Source organism: Diceros bicornis, chromosome X (genome assembly GCF_020826845.1).
Source record: "Diceros bicornis minor isolate mBicDic1 chromosome X, mDicBic1.mat.cur, whole genome shotgun sequence".
Classification (NCBI taxonomy): Eukaryota; Metazoa; Chordata; class Mammalia; order Perissodactyla; family Rhinocerotidae; genus Diceros; species Diceros bicornis.
The window spans coordinates 58,688,031-58,703,659 of NC_080781.1; the positions used below are offsets into that span (position 1 = coordinate 58,688,031).

At 42.1% G+C, this 15,629-nt stretch overlaps 1 protein-coding gene across 4 annotated transcripts in view; it reads right to left on the reverse strand.

Annotated features, from left to right (window-relative positions):
• Positions 1 to 3,627: 3,627 nt before the first annotated feature.
• The window catches only part of LOC131401069 (zinc finger C4H2 domain-containing protein), a 34,363-nt gene continuing 22,361 nt past the window's right edge, over positions 3,628 to 15,629 (reverse strand). For 3 of the 4 annotated variants that reach the window (XM_058536023.1, XM_058536024.1, XM_058536025.1), the window contains 4 exons: positions 7,695 to 7,866; positions 5,936 to 6,108; positions 4,889 to 5,051; positions 3,645 to 3,760 (listed from right to left, as the gene is read on the reverse strand). In XM_058536023.1, coding sequence (XP_058392006.1) covers positions 3,647 to 3,760; positions 4,889 to 5,051; positions 5,936 to 6,108; positions 7,695 to 7,866 — 622 coding nt within the window. In that variant the 3' untranslated portion in view covers positions 3,645 to 3,646. Of the gene's footprint in view, positions 3,761 to 4,888; positions 5,052 to 5,935; positions 6,109 to 7,694; positions 7,867 to 15,629 lie in introns of all 4 variants that reach the window. The other variant, XM_058536026.1, reaches the window with a different exon arrangement.

The following is a 15,629-nucleotide window of genomic DNA, read 5'->3' on the forward strand; positions in this document are numbered from 1 at the left end:
GTGATTAATTGTCTCAGATCGTGGTGAGCAGAGCGAGCCCATTGCTCACTATCACTAACAGTACAGGATTATTAACGTGAGGATCAAATAAGAATGTTAAAGAAGGTGCTTTAAGTGTAAAGCATTTTACCAATATAACAAATAATTTCCCTTACTCTCCTCTTCCTCCTCCTCCTTCTTCTCTCTCTCTTCCATCTCCCTTGTCTTCTTCTTTCACTCTATTTTTGTTCCTTCTCTTTCCTTCTTTATTTTTCCTTAACCAGGTCTGGGATTTACCTGCAGCACTGCACTTAGGCAGAAGGAACATAGGCTTTAGAGGCAGGTAGACCTGGGGCTGACTCTTGGCTTTGCCCCTTCCACGTTGTTTGTTGGGCAATTACTTTACCCTTTTGTGAGCCTCAGTTTTATCATCTGTAAAAATGGACACACATAACACTTTACTTGCAAGGTTGATGTTGGAAGATGTGGTAGATTGTCTGTAAATATAGCCAACAATTCCTCTCATCTCTGACATGCATGCAGCTCCTCCCATCAAAGGGTAGCGTCTCTTTTCCCCACTCCTTAAATCTAGGCTCGCTCTGTGACTTGCTTTGACCAATAGAGTACAGCAGCAGTGTTGCTGTATGACTTCTGGTCTTATGCCACGAAAGGCCTTGCAGCTTTGGTTTTCACCCTCTTGAAAGCCTGCTGCCAGATAAAAAAAATGTCTGACTATTTTACTTGGAGAGGCCAAACGGAGAAAGAGAGGCCCGGGAGGATAAAATACTACAAAGGGAGATGGGGGGGGTGGGGCATGCCCAGCCAGCCCACAGCTGTTCCAGCCACCCCAATTGAGGTGCCTGATATGAGAGTGCAGACATCTTGGATGCTCCAGCCCCAGCCAAGCTGTCTGAGGCAACACCACATGGAATAGAAATAAGCCATCCCCAGCAAGCCCTGCTCAAGTTGCAGAATCATGAGTAAATAAATGGCGGTTGTTTGAAGCCACTAAGTTTTTGGGTGGTCTGTTTCACAACAATAGGTAAATTAACCAGAAAAAGTAAATGAGATACTAGCACCTCACCCAGTGGCTGGCAGGTGTAGGTGCTCAGCATGATTATTCCCTTCCCATTCAGAGTTGTCCCTGGGAAACGGCTGACCTGTTAGTGGCGCTACAACCAGATTGATAGATCTGACCTCCAGTGTGCCAAGGATGCAGAGCAATGACCACTCCTATACTTTACAGAGACCTAAAGGCTTATACGGGTACTCCAAGTCACGCAGTTGGGTGTCCCTCCTTTGCCCAGAGTAAGCGTGGATCACCTCAAAAACAGGCTTGTAGCTGAACAAAATCTGGGTTGATAGAGTAATGTCAGGTAAGGCGAATAGTACTTCTTTTGACTGGTCATTCAATCTACCTGATGCCAGAGGCACAAGGGAAAGAAGGAAATTAACACCTATTGAGTGCTTACTATGTGCCTGGCATTGCTCATAACAGCCCCAGAAGTAGGTACTATTATTTTCCTCATTTTCCAGATGAGGACACTGAGGCATAGAGAAGTTTTTGTCAGCTGTTGGGTTCCTGGGAAGCACTGGGACCATTTAATGTATAGGATATTAATTGAGGAGCCCTTGGGATCAACACTTGTAGAAGAGAAGGGAAGAGAAGGAGGCAGGATTGATAGAGGGAGCTGTTGAACTGCAACACAGTCTTAATGGAAACCTGAGTCCACCCTATGGGGAGCTCTGAAGCTGGGACAGCCCTTCAGAGTTGTTCCCTATTGCATCCCTATAGGGGACCAGGCCTTTATGTTCCTGCATCAGTCACTGGATTCCTAGCCCCTGATTTCTAGTTCATCGTTATTTCAACAACTCCTATCATCAAGCCACCGCAAAAGGGAAAAAAGCTTAAAGAAAAAAATAAATAATCATGGAGAAAAAGTAGGAAAAAAATGGGCTCTGGAACCAGACGAATCTGGTTCTGAAACTTCTCTTACTAGCTGTTTGTTAACTCTGGACAAGTTATTTAACTTCTCTGAGCTTCACTTTACTTTTTTGGAAAATGGCAATGAGAATAGTTAGCTTGAAAGGTTGTTTTGAAAATCAAATACAATCATTTATATAGAGTATCTTGCATAGATACCTGGCACAAAGTAGGTACTGAATAAATGGAAATTATTACAATAATAGGGTAAATTATTGTGTTGTGGTATGCCTGCTTTTCTAATTTGTAGGGTGGAGTGAACAAGAGCTACCTAGAAGGGGAAAGGCATTACACTTTTTCTCTGACCTGGTACATGTAGGCACTCAGTCAGCATTTACTCCAATGAACAAATGTTTATTTAAAAAGATTTGTACAGACATAGCACTCTTACTTTCAAAGAGCAGAGGAACCTTTTATATTATGAACACATAGACATTGTGAAACTTAAAACTACAATTAAGGAAGGAAGGAAAAATATCCTCCCCTCCGCAGCCAGGGACTCAGACCTGGAGCTAAAACTTTTTCAGTCGGCTAACTCCTACCCCTTAAGTCCCTTAAGTCTGAGACTGACTTGACTAGAGATCTGGCTTTGGTGGAGGGGAGAGCTGCAGGGCTTGGGAAGCACAGTACCTTTTCTTTTGGGAGGGAAGGCTACCTGCACAATCCACAGGAAAGGGATGCAGCAGATGACCTGAGCTGAGGCTGCCTTACAGAAGAGTGCAGACTCAAGAGAGGGAGAGGAAGTCCCACTCACCTGCATGTGTAAAGTGATCGGAACTCACTTAAATCTCAACTCAGTCCTCTGGCCCCTAAGATATCCCATTGAGTAAGTGCCAGAGTAATGGTTTTGAACCAAAGGCAACACAAATGTAAGCCTGGGGACCCTCTCAGCCTGAGGCAGCCCCTACAGCAGAGCCCTCAGCCCAATGACTTAGGCAGCAGAGTTAGGCAGGACTTGTGGAGTGGGTTTGGCTCCCTAGTCTCACTGTGGAGAACTTTTACTACTGATTTGCAAAAACTAGGTTATGGGAGAAAGGCCCACAGATCTCAGGATCCCCAGACACATAGCCTGGTACCTGAGAACTTTAGTATATCTGGGAGACAGGTGGGGGTTGGGGTGGTGGTGAACTCTATAATAACAGCCAGGCCTCCAAATTGAATATCAAAAGGAGGGCTTGTCCAAGCTAACTCTGGGCCTTGAAGATGAGATGAGAGTGAGAGGTGGGTGAAGGGGATATATGCACCAAGAGTGTTGGAAAGTCCAGCAAGTAGACTATTGTCCCTTTAGAGCCTAAGGCAAAAGTACAGGAAGGGAGCACCCTGGAGCCTTCACCTGAAATAAGATATGGACCTCCTCCAGCCCTCAGGCACAAGAGACAGAGAATCACATCTGTGCCTTCTGCCCTTCCCTCAGCTCCAAACAAGGGCAGGGGTTGAAATGTGGGTGGGAGAGAAGGGATCATCAGACACACTGTCATTAGCACCTGAACCACATCTCTTCCTAAACCAAAAACCCTAAGAATGAAAAGAAATAAGAGCAAAGTGAGAGAAGGGTTATGCTTCCATCACATTAAATAGGAGACTTGGTAGAGGTGGGGAAGTGTTGTTTCACATCAGGACATCAATTACTCTGGCCAAGGGAAGGGGTTATGAGCAGCAGAACTCTATGTGTTCTCCCTCTCTTCATTCATCCTGCTTCCGTTTTGGCTTTTTGGGGTTTCGGGACCGACTCTTGGCTTTGCACAGAGGGCATATAGGTGCATTCCGGTGAATTTGCTGATGACATGACAAGCAGGCCTGGTGGGGGACACAGGACAAAGAAAGTTAGTCGTCAGATTCTTCTAGGCCATGATTCAGCCTTCTGATCCCCAGGGGCCCAGAAAGCAATTGTGATTTCCCAACAGGAAGGAGTAGTAATCAGTGAGAGAGACCCAAGTAGAGAGATCAGTGCTGGATGTAAGGGACATAAAAGATAAAAGGGAGCGAGGGTCAAAGAGGTGTATTGAGGAAAAATATCCAAAACTGGGAAACAAGGCAAAATGACAATTGCATATCTATTTAGCATTATACTAGAAGATAGTCCAACAGGCCCACTCAAGGATTATTTAATTCTCTAGGACAGGTATCAGTAAACTTTTTCTATAAAGTCCAAGATAGTAAATATTTTAGACTTTTCAGGTCATACGATCTTAGTGGCAGCAACTCAACTCTAACTATTTTATATGAAAGAAGCTATAGATAATACCTAAACAAACAGGCATGCATGTGGGCCAATCAAACTTTATTTACAAAAACAGGAAATAGGTCAGACTTGGCCTGTGGACTCTAGTTTGCCGACCCCTGCTCTAGGAGAATGTCCCTGTGTTTGACCATTTACTATTGATAAGGACCCAGACTCTGTGACTTATGCTGATAAGCTGCAAATGGTTTTTGCCCAGTACAGATGCAGATTATCTCTGTTCTGAAGAAAAGATAATCACAAAGGTTAGTTTTATTGTCCTGTAGGATATTAACCATTCCTGTATTTAACTTGGCAAACTTTTTTCGGTATTCCTTTCCTTTCCTGACTATATAATTATCTGTTCCTCAAATGCTTTTAGAACCAGCTTTGTAATCCTGCTGGCTCCCTCATTAATGACACATGCTCAATATATATTTGTTTGAGTCATGTCTCTAGCTCTTTGACAATTATACGTTAGCAGAGCCTGCCAATCTCCCTGCATTCTAACCCCTCCGGGAATGTGAGGTAACAAAAACAGCGGGTCTACTACAGCACACACACACACCATCCCTTCTTCTGTGTCCCAAGCAAAGACTGTTTTAGGAAGGCCCCAAATAAGTAAGGCCAGAGACCCAGACCCAGCCTTCCATGGGGCTGCTTGAGAATACCTTGCTTCTTCCACAGCCCCTACCCAGCTCACTCACCTTCATTGGTGGGGGTTGCTGCCTGAAGGTGGCTGTCTGCCGAGTGTCCTGCTTCCTAGCCACTTGGAGTTGTTGGGCAGCAGCGGCTGCAGCGGCCAGGGACTCAGGGATGGGGGGCTCCTGAGGCTCTGTCTGCCACTCTGCTTTCTGCTTTTCAAAGTAACTTTGAAGACGAGAGACATTAGCTGGATCATTCTGAAAGCAAGGAGATCCTTGCCCCTCTTAAGGACCCCATGCCACAGAACCAAGGGGGTTGGGCTGTGGCTCACTATAGAAAGTTCTTGCAACCTCCCCAGCACAAGGTTCTTCTCCCTGGGTACCAGGCCCATGGTCTGATGAGAAAAGTAATCCTCCTGCTCCTTAGCTCTGACAGACCCAGAAAATCAAGAAATCCCAAGGCTTGCAAAGTACTCAAAGGCCATTCACCCACCTTCCATCTCATGTTCCTTTGCAGTATTCCTATTAAGTGTCTTCAGGCCTCTGCTGACATATCTCTAGGAATAAGAAGCTCACCACTTCCATAGGCAGCCTGCTCTACCTCAAGGAAGTGTGCTTCCTCTACTGAACTGAACTGTTTCTCTGTAAGGTGAGACTAGTTCTTTAACTCTGGGTCTTAAGATGAAGTTCCAGGCTAGCCCCTAGAGACCATGAAAGCTCAGCTTTATGTGTTTTCAAAGGTTTCTGGACACACCTTATAGCCCTTGACTCGGGAAGTGACCTCTTAAGAGTCATGGACACACACACACACACACAAAAAGAATCATACACATGGTCTTGTATTGTCAAAATCGCACAAAGAATTTTAAAAGCCATCTAGTAACTCTAGTCTAGCTAATTATCCTTCTTTTGGTATAACAGCCCAGCATGGAGACTTGCCCAAGGTCAAGCAATGAGTTAGCCTCTGACAGGCCTGGGGCTAGGACTGGGTACCCTGAGTTTCAGACCAGGCTTTATTGTGTATATACGCCTGTGTGAGTGTGTGTGTGTGTGTGTGTGTGTGTGTGTGTGTGGTGTGTATGTTACAAGGACAAGGGACAGGCAGCTTACTCCAAGGAGAGCTTCTCCTCCTCTTCACATAGGTCAGGGAGCCTCTGCAGACCCAGAGTCATGCGCAGGGCATCCACATGTTCCTTCAGCGGCTTATACTCATCATGTAGCCGCCGGGTAGACTCTAGCAGCTTGTTTAGATCATTCTCAGACTGTTTGATCGTGTTTTCCATCTGGAACACAGAGTGAGGCAGACACAGAGAAAAGACCCCAAGATTCTCAGTGAGGTTCTACAGCTGAGTGGATAATAGCACAGGCTCCAGAGCCAGATCAATCTATGGTCAAGTCTTCAATCCACCATGTATTCTATGTGACTCTTGTCAAGCCTCAGTTTCTTCATCTGTATAATGGTTATAATACTAGTGCCTACCTCATATAATCTTGGTGAAGATTCAATGATTGAATTCATATAAAGCTCTCAGTACAGGGGCTAACAGGGAGTAAAGGCTCAATAAATGGTAGATACTATTCAAATATAGCATCTTAGAGCTGGATTGGACCTTAGAGTTCATTTAGTCCACCCCACCACCATTTTACAAATCAGAGAATTGAGACTCAGAGAGAAGAAGGAACTTCCTCACAGAAATAATTCTTAGGGGCAAAGCCTAGATAAAGACTCAGGGCTTCTGCCTCCCAGGCCAGTGGCCTTTCTTCTAGATCAGTAGTTCGCAAAATGTGGTCACCAGATCAGCAGCATCAGCATCTCTTGGGAACTCATTAGGAATGCAAATTCTCAGGCATCACCCCAGACATATGGAGTCAGAAACTCTGGGGTGGAGTCCAACAATCTGTGTTTTAAAAGGCCCTCCAGGTGACTCTGATGCATGTTCAAGTTTGGGATCCACTGGCCTAGATTTTCAGCCCTCTGTGGCTAATATCTTGTTCATTTCATTGGCTCTGTATCCTTGTTTAGCTGGCAGCAGAACTGCCCTCCTCATGAGACCCTAGAACCCTATGATCTTGTGACACAGAAAATCCCAAGTACCTACTATCCAAACTGCATTTATATTTTCTTTAAGATCCTAGGCCTGGCAATATCAGGAAATAAGTATTGCCACAGAAATGAGTTTTCCAATGATAGAAACTTAACTCCTTCAAATGTAATTTTTTAAAAATACTTCTCATTGTCATAGGATCTAAGGGTTGGAAAGGACCTTACAGGTCAGCACCTCCAACCTCCCTTCTGGTGAAGGAATGATCAATACTGCAGCCCAGACAAGTGATAATTCAGACTCTGCTTAAATAATTCCAAAGAGTGGGAAATTTATCACCTTAGCAGGCAGTTCATTCCCCATGTTCCAAGAGTCTCCAAAAGAGAAACTCTAATGGGGGAGTTCCACTTTGGCAGGCCAGCAGAGATGATTTGTTTGGCCTAGTTGGAAGCTTTAGAACCCGTTAAGCTAGACCCTAGAGGCAGCTGCTTACTCTGCTTTTCCCCAAGGCTAGCTCTCAACTCCCAGACTCCCAGAATAAGAGCACATCAGAGCTGAAAGGAACCTTATAGGTGACTGAATCCCTCTCATAGTACAGAGAGGGAAAATGAGGCCCAGAAAGAAGAGACACGTCCAGTGATACATAGACAATTAGTGACAGAGCCAGGACTGGATCTCAGTACTCCTAGATTCTTCCACTCTACCACAGCCTGATGCTTACTCTCCCAAGACGGCCACAACCACATCTCAAGGGAAGGGCCACAGCACTCATTACTGCCTATTTCTCAAAGGGCACAGAGGTAGGCTTCAGGCAGCCAGTCACATACCACATTGATGTCAGCATGGATCAGTCGGAGTTCCTCCACATGGGCCATCTTCTCCTGTAGCAAGAGGTCCATCTCCTGCTTGTATTCCTTCAGGTGCCTCTCCTCTGATTCAAGGGCCTCAAACTCGGCCTTCAAACGAGCCTTGATCTTCTCCATTTGCAGGGTCTTGTTCCTGCAATTCCCAGAAAGCAGGAAACAGACCAGCAGGAGAAAGGAGGAAAACAGGAATGGAGTACATAGTTAGGTCCTGAGCCAGGGCTATCTTTCTAAGCCATCTTTCTAAGGTTCCCTCTCTCCAGGCAGAACCAATCTGAAGCCATCCCAAAAAAGTTAGGAGATTCTTCTAAGATAAAAGCTCAGTGGGTCTCAAATGGGGATAATTTTGTTCTCTTATGTGGTATTTGCAAACATGGGACAGGTTTTATCTGTGAGATTGATTCAAGGGAGAGCACTACTGGCATTTAGTGGACATGAGCCAGAGATGCTAAACAGCCTCTCAATGCACAGGAAAGTCCCACGCCACAAATAACTACCACTCAAGATGCCAACCGTGACCTCTTGAGAATCTCTAGAGGAACACTGTCCAATAAATTTTCTATGATGATGGAAATGTTCTGTATCTATGCTTTCCAATACAGTAGCCACTAGGCACATGTAGCTACTGAGCACTTGAAACGTGGCTAGTGCAACTAAGGAACTGAATTTTGAATTTAATTTTATTTAATCAAACTTTAAACAGCCACATGTAGGTAATGGCTCTCATACCAGACAGCACAGCTCTATAGGGTCCACTCATCAGTTCCACAAGAGGAAGGGGAAGGGAAGAATGGTAGCTCAATTCCTTTTTAGAAAAACAAAACCTGTTTCTGGTTGTTAAATCCCAATTGCATACCCTCTGGCTCAGTAATCCCACACCTGGGAATTTATTCTAAGGAAATAATTCAAGGAAGCAAAAAGTTAATACATAGCGATGTGCTTTCTAAGCTGTGGGCAAAATTGGAATATTTGGCAGCCATTAAAAGGAATCACTATGAAGATTTGTGACATGGAAAATCTTGAAGATATAATACTCAATGAAAAAGTACATACACTAAGGTTACTATTTCAAAATATACATGCATGTGACTAAACAAGAAAAGGAACTGGCAAGGGTACAGTTTCAAGGATCTTTAAGACCATTTGAAGCCTGCTTAAATGAAAGGGCCACCAAACTTTGGAAGGAGGCCCCTCTAGGGCACATTGTTTTCTTCCCACTGGCTCTCTACTCTCTGGTTCTCAGGTCCTGCCTAGCCATTATCCATTACTCAGATTTGGCATCTCCTTTCTTCTGCCTCAGTAGCTGGCTTTCTCCTCTGTCCCAGCCCATCTCCTGGGTGCTCTTGCTTCACACCCGAGACCTCAGCCTGCTTCTGTCTTCAGTCTCTCTCTCCTTCCTCAGTGTTGCCTGTGGCTCCTGCTTCAAGAGGTGGTCCTCAATGGCACATAACCACAGAAAGAATTGTGTTAGGTGGGTAGGATGATGGGAGAAATTTTTCTTTCTATATTCAAAAATTTCTTTTCATGTTATTACATTGTTTTTACCTTAGAAAAGGGTAAAAAGATGGGTGTTATTATCCCACTTGTAAAGAAGCAAATTGAGGTTCAGGGTAGTCACCTGCCCAAGACCACAGAGCTAATAAATTGGATGTTAGGATTTAAACCCAAGGCTCTCTGATGCCACCCACTACTCCACACTGCCTGAGTGGGGTTACCCAGGCTAAAGGGCATACACACATCTAGAGTTCCTGGTATACCTGTTCAACTGTCTTGCAGAGGGATGATACTGATAGGTACTAGTCAATTAACTATTTAGAGCTCCTCCTATCTAGACTTCTATTCTCCTCCTCTAGATTATATGCAGAGCAATTTGAACTTTGCCTATCCCTATCCTAATTTACAGATGGGAAAACTGAGATTCAGAGTGATATAGTGTCTCATTCTAAGTCATATAGCCAGTCTGTGGCAGTGCTGGGCCTAGAACTCATTTCTGCAGGCAGAGCCATATTGTGAAAGGAACACTGGCTTTAGATTCAGACCTGGGTATAAATCCTGGTTCTGCCTCTGACTAGCTATTTGCCCTTGGACAATAATAATAACAACTATATTTATAGTTTAACTATATTTATTGAGCACCTATTATGTACCAATTATAGAGGATTTAAATATATATTTATTCAACGAATATTTATGGAACATCTATCAAGTGTCAGGCACTGTACTAGGCGCTAGGGACAGAGCAGAGAACAGGATGTCTGTGGACAGGAGGCTTCATCTAATGAGGAAAATAGACCCTGAACACACTGTTACATGTAAATATATGTGATGAGTAGTAGGGATGAGATGCAGAATGCAGTGGAAAGGGCACAACAAAAGGATCTAACATAGTCTGAGGAACATTGTAGAGTAAAGTGGGCAGTCAGGGGAAGCTTCCCTGAGAACCTGAGGATGTGACATCTAAGCCAAGACCTGGAGAATGAGTAGGAGGTAGCTGGTGAGTGCAGACAAACACAGAGGAGAGCAGTCGAGGCAGAGAGAAGAGCATGAGCAATGGCCCTGGAGCAGAAAAGAATATGGCACATTAGAGGAACTGAACAAAGGTCAGTGTGACTGGAGCATCTACTGCAAGAGGGAGGGGGCCTGAGAAGAAACTAGGGAGGTTGCCAGAACACAGCCTGGAAATTGGGATGAGTTAGGAATTTTATCCTCATGGGAAGGGGAAATCGTAGAATGTTAAGCAGCAGGAGAGTGACATAATCTGATTATCTCACTTCACTTCTCTCAGCCTTGGCTTCCTTATCAGTAACACAGGAATAATAATAACACCTACTTTACAGGTTATATGGTGAGGGTTAAATGAGCTAAGACATGTAAAGTCCCCAAGTAGAGTATGTGGCACATGTGGCAAATGACAGTACCCTTCCCTCCCCACTCTGCCCAACTCTTCTGCCATGGTTATCTCCTTTACCACAATGGTTTGAACTTTGTTAAAAAGAGCCTACAGTGAGTAGAGGTGTGTATGTGTGTGTGTTTGTGTGCACATGGATGAGTATACATGTACTAGTATGAGTAGCAAGGTATATTACCAGTTACTAAGATTATAATAATAACGATTAGCATAAGGCACTTCATAATGTTAATATAAATAATGGCATTTTACAGTGCTGGGCCAAGCCTTCCTAATCAGTAACCAATTCAATTAAGATGTCAGCAACTACTACTAAATAAAATCAGGTGAGAAGTCTCTCACACAGACACTTCATAGAAATCAGCATTGCACATCTTCCCTACTTAAATGAATACCTCTTGCCTAACCCTCCCTCCACCCTTTGTGCCTAATTCTCCTTACAGAGCCCCATGTTGTTGGGCAGGAGATACTGCAATCCCACATTAAATCAAAATAAACCAAAGGTTTTTCACCTGGTGGGTTAACAGTCAAGTGCTGCTGGGAATTGGAAAATCAAAGGCATAAAGCCTTCCTCAAAGAACCAGTGGTATTACCTCTCTCTGGGGAGGAGGGCTGTCACTAGCAAAATGGCAGCTTCATCCTTTGGGTATGAGGCCCAGGGTAGCCACAATGTCTGCCTCTATCAAAGGTGTTTTGGAGCCTTTTTCAATTGTCCACTGTGGCAAGAAATAGCAAGGACTAGAGACCCTGACTAAGGGACAGAAGGGCCAAGACTTCTGGTTAGGGGAAGAAAAGAGAGTTATGAAGACGGATTTCAGAAATAGCTTCTACTTGTTTTTCTGGGGAGATCCTGGCACATGCTTTAGCGGAGGGACAGCAGTGTCACTGCAGTCTTTCATGGTACTACTGTCACCTCTCAGCAGTAGTGTACCAAGGGCAGGGCAGTGGAAGCAGTCCACCCTGGAAGCAGACAATAATGGGGCACACTGTTTACAGAGAATTAAAAAACATTAATAGAACAAACTAAAGTTGGTTTGCTGTTTACTATCACCATGCACTGAAAATTTTATTTTATTTTACTATTTAATTTAATTTAATTTTAACTTTATTGCCATAACATTGGTTTATAGTGAAAATTCTAAACAACGTCCACTGAAGGACATCTGGGCAGATCCCAGTTTTTGGCAATTATGAATAAAGCTGCTATGAATAACCATGTACAAGTTCTAATGTGACCATAAGTTTTCCTTTCTCTAGGATAAATGATCAAAACTGCAATCGCTGGATTGTATGGTAATTGCATGTTTAATTTTTCAAGAAAGTGCCAAACTGTTTTCCAGAGTGGCTGTACCATTTCACATGCTCACCAACAATGTATGAGCAATCCAGTTCCTCCACATGGCCAGTCATTTTACTTAAACTGTTTTAATAGGTATGAGGTGATACCTCAAAGAGATTTTAATTTACATTTCCCTAATGGCTAGTGATGTTCTACATCTTTTCATGTACTTATTTCCCATCTGTATATCCTTTTCCACAAAATGTCTGTGGGTGTCTTTGGCCCATTTTCTAATTGGATTAATTGTTTTCTCACAGTTGAGTTTTGAGAGTTCTTTATATATCTTAGATATGAGTCCTTTGTCAGATATGTGGTTTACAAATATTTTCTCCCAGTCAGTAGCTTGTCTTTTCATCCTCTTAACCAGGTCTTTAGCAGAAGATTTAAATATATAATGATAAAAGGGACACTCCATCAAGAAGACATATCACTTATAAACATATATGCACCCAACATAGGAGCACCAATGTACATAAAGCAACTATTAACAAACCTAAAAGGAGACATCAACAACAACACAATAATAGTAGGGGATCTTAACACCCCACTTACAGCAATGGGTAGATCATCCAGACAAAAAGTCAATAAAGAAATAGTAGACTTAAATGAAAAACTGGACGAGATGGACCTAGTAGACATATACAGAGCACTCCATCCAAAAACAGCTGACTACACATTCTTCTCAAGCGCGCATGGAACATTCTCTAGGATAGACCATATGTTGGGAAACAAAGCAAGCCTCAGTAAATTTAAGAAGATTGAAATCATAACAAGCATCTTTTCAGACCATAAGGCTATGAAACTGGAAATGAACCATGAAAAAAAAACTGGGAAAGTGACAAAAATGTGGAGATTAAACAACATGCTACTGAACAACCAATGGATCATTGATGAAATTAAAGGAGAAATCAAAAACTATCTGGAAACAAACGAAAATGATAATATGCCATATCAAACCATATGGGATGCAGCAAAAGCGGTCCTGAGAGGGAAACTCATAGCGATACAAGCCCACCTTAACAAACAAGAAAAAGCCCTAATAGGCAACCTTAAATTACACCTAACAGAACTAGAAAAAGAAGAACAAACAAAGCCCAAAGCCAGCAGAAGGAGAGAAATAATAGAAATCAGAGCAGAAATAAATGAAATTGAGACCAAAAAAACAGTAGAAAGGATTAATGAAACAAAGAGTTGGTTCTTCGAGAAGATAAACAAAATCGACAAACCCTTAGCCAGGCTTACTAAGAAAAAAAGAGAAACGGCTCAAGTAAATAAAATTAGAAATGAAAGAGGAGAAATTACAACGGATACCATGGAAATACAGAGGATTATAAGAGAATACTATGAGAAATTATATGCCAACAAATTGGACAATCTAGAAGAAATGGAGAAATTCTTAGACTTATACAACCTGTCAAAATTGAACCAAGAAGAAATGGAGAATCTGAATAGACCAACAACAAGTAAAGAGATTGAAATAGTAATCAAAACCTCCCAAAAAATAAAAGTCCAGGACCAGATGGCTTCTCCAGTGAATTTTACCAAACATTCAAAGAAGATTTAATACCCATCCTTCTCAAACTATTCCAAAAAATAGAGGAAGATGGAACACTTCCTAAATCATTCTCCAAGGCCAACATCACCCTGATACCAAAACCAGACAAAGACAGTACAAAGAAAGAAAATTACAGGCCAATATCGCTGATGAACATTGATGCAAAAATCCTCAACAAAATATTGGCAAACCGAATACAACAATACATTAAAAAGATCATACACCATGATCAAGTGGGATTTATACCAGCGACGCAGGGATGGTTCAACATCCGCAAATCAATCAACGTGATACATCACATCAACAAAACAAAGAAAAAAAACCACATGATCATCTCAATAGACGCAGAGAAGGCATTTGACAAGATACAACATCCATTTATGATAAAAACTCTCAATAAAATGGGAATAGAAGGAAAGTACCTCAACATAATAAAGGCCATATATGACAAACACACAGCAAACATCATACTCAATGGGGAAAGAGTGAAAGCCATTCCTCTGAGAACAGCAAGGAGGCAGGGCTGCCCACTCTCACCACTCCTGTTCAACATAGTACTGGAGGTTTTGGCCAGAGCAATTAGGCAAGGAAAGGAATAAAAGGAATCCAAATAGGTAAGGAAGAAGTGAAACTCTCACTATTTGCAGATGACATGATTTTATATATAGAAAACCCTACAGAATCTGTTGGAAAACTATTAGAAACAATCAACAACTACAGCAAAGTTGCAGGGTACAAAATCAATCTACAAAAATCAGTTGCATTTCTATATGCTAATAATGAACTAACAGAAAAAGAGCTCAAAAAGATAATACCATTTACAATTGCATCAAAAAGAATAAAATACCTAGGAATAAATCTTACCAAGGAGGTGAAGGACCTATACAATCAGAACTACAAGACATTATTGAAAGAAATCCATGATGACATAAACAAATGGAAAGATATCCCACGCACGTGGATTGGAAGAATAAACATAGTTAAAATGTCTATATTATCTAAAGCAATCTACAGATTCAATGCAATCCCAATCAGAATCCCAATGACATTCTTCACAAAAATAGAAAAAAGAATACTAAAATTTATATGGGGCAACAAGACCCGGAATAGCTAAAGAAATCCTAAAAAAAAGAACAAAGCAGTAGGCATCACAATCCCTGACTTCAAAACATACTACAAAGCAATAGTAATCAAAACATCATGGTACTGGTACAAAAACAGACACACAGATCAATGGAACAGAATTGAAAGCCCAGAAATAAAACCACACATATACGGACAGCTAATTTTTGACAAAGGTGCTAAGAACATGCAATGGAGAAAGGAAAGTCTCTTCAATAAATGGTGTTGGGAAAACTGGACAGGCACATGCAAATGAATGAAAGTGGACCATGTGCTATCGCCACTCACAAAAATTAACTCAAAATGGATCAAAGACCTGAAGGTGAGACCTGAAACTATAAAACTCATAGAAGAAAATATAGGCAACACACTATTTGACATTGGTTTTAAAGGAATCTTTTCAGATGACATGCCTACCCAGACTATGGAAACTAAAGAAAAAATAAACAAGTGGGACTTTATCAGATTAAAGAGCTTTTATAAGACAAATGAAACCAGAATCAAGATGAACAGACAACCAACCAGCTGGGAGAGAATATTTGCAAAACATACATCTGACAAGGGGTTGATCTCCATAATATATAAAGAACTCACACAACTGAACAACAAAAAAACAAACAACCCGATCAAAAAATGGGCAGAGGAAATGAACAGACACTTCTCCAAGGAAGATATACAGATGGCCAATAGGCACATGAAAAGATGCTCAACATCACTAATCATCAGGGAAATGCAAATCAAAACAACACTAAGATACCACCTCACGCCCATTAGAATGGCTATAATCACCAAGACAAAAAACAACAAATGTTGGAGAGGATGTGGAGAAACAGGAACCCTCATACACAGCTGGTGGGAATGCAAATTGTTGCAGCCTCTATGGAAAACGGTATGGAGATTCCTCAAAGAATTAAAAATAGAGATGCCCTATGATCCAGCCATCCCACTACTGGGAATCTATCCAACGCACCTGAA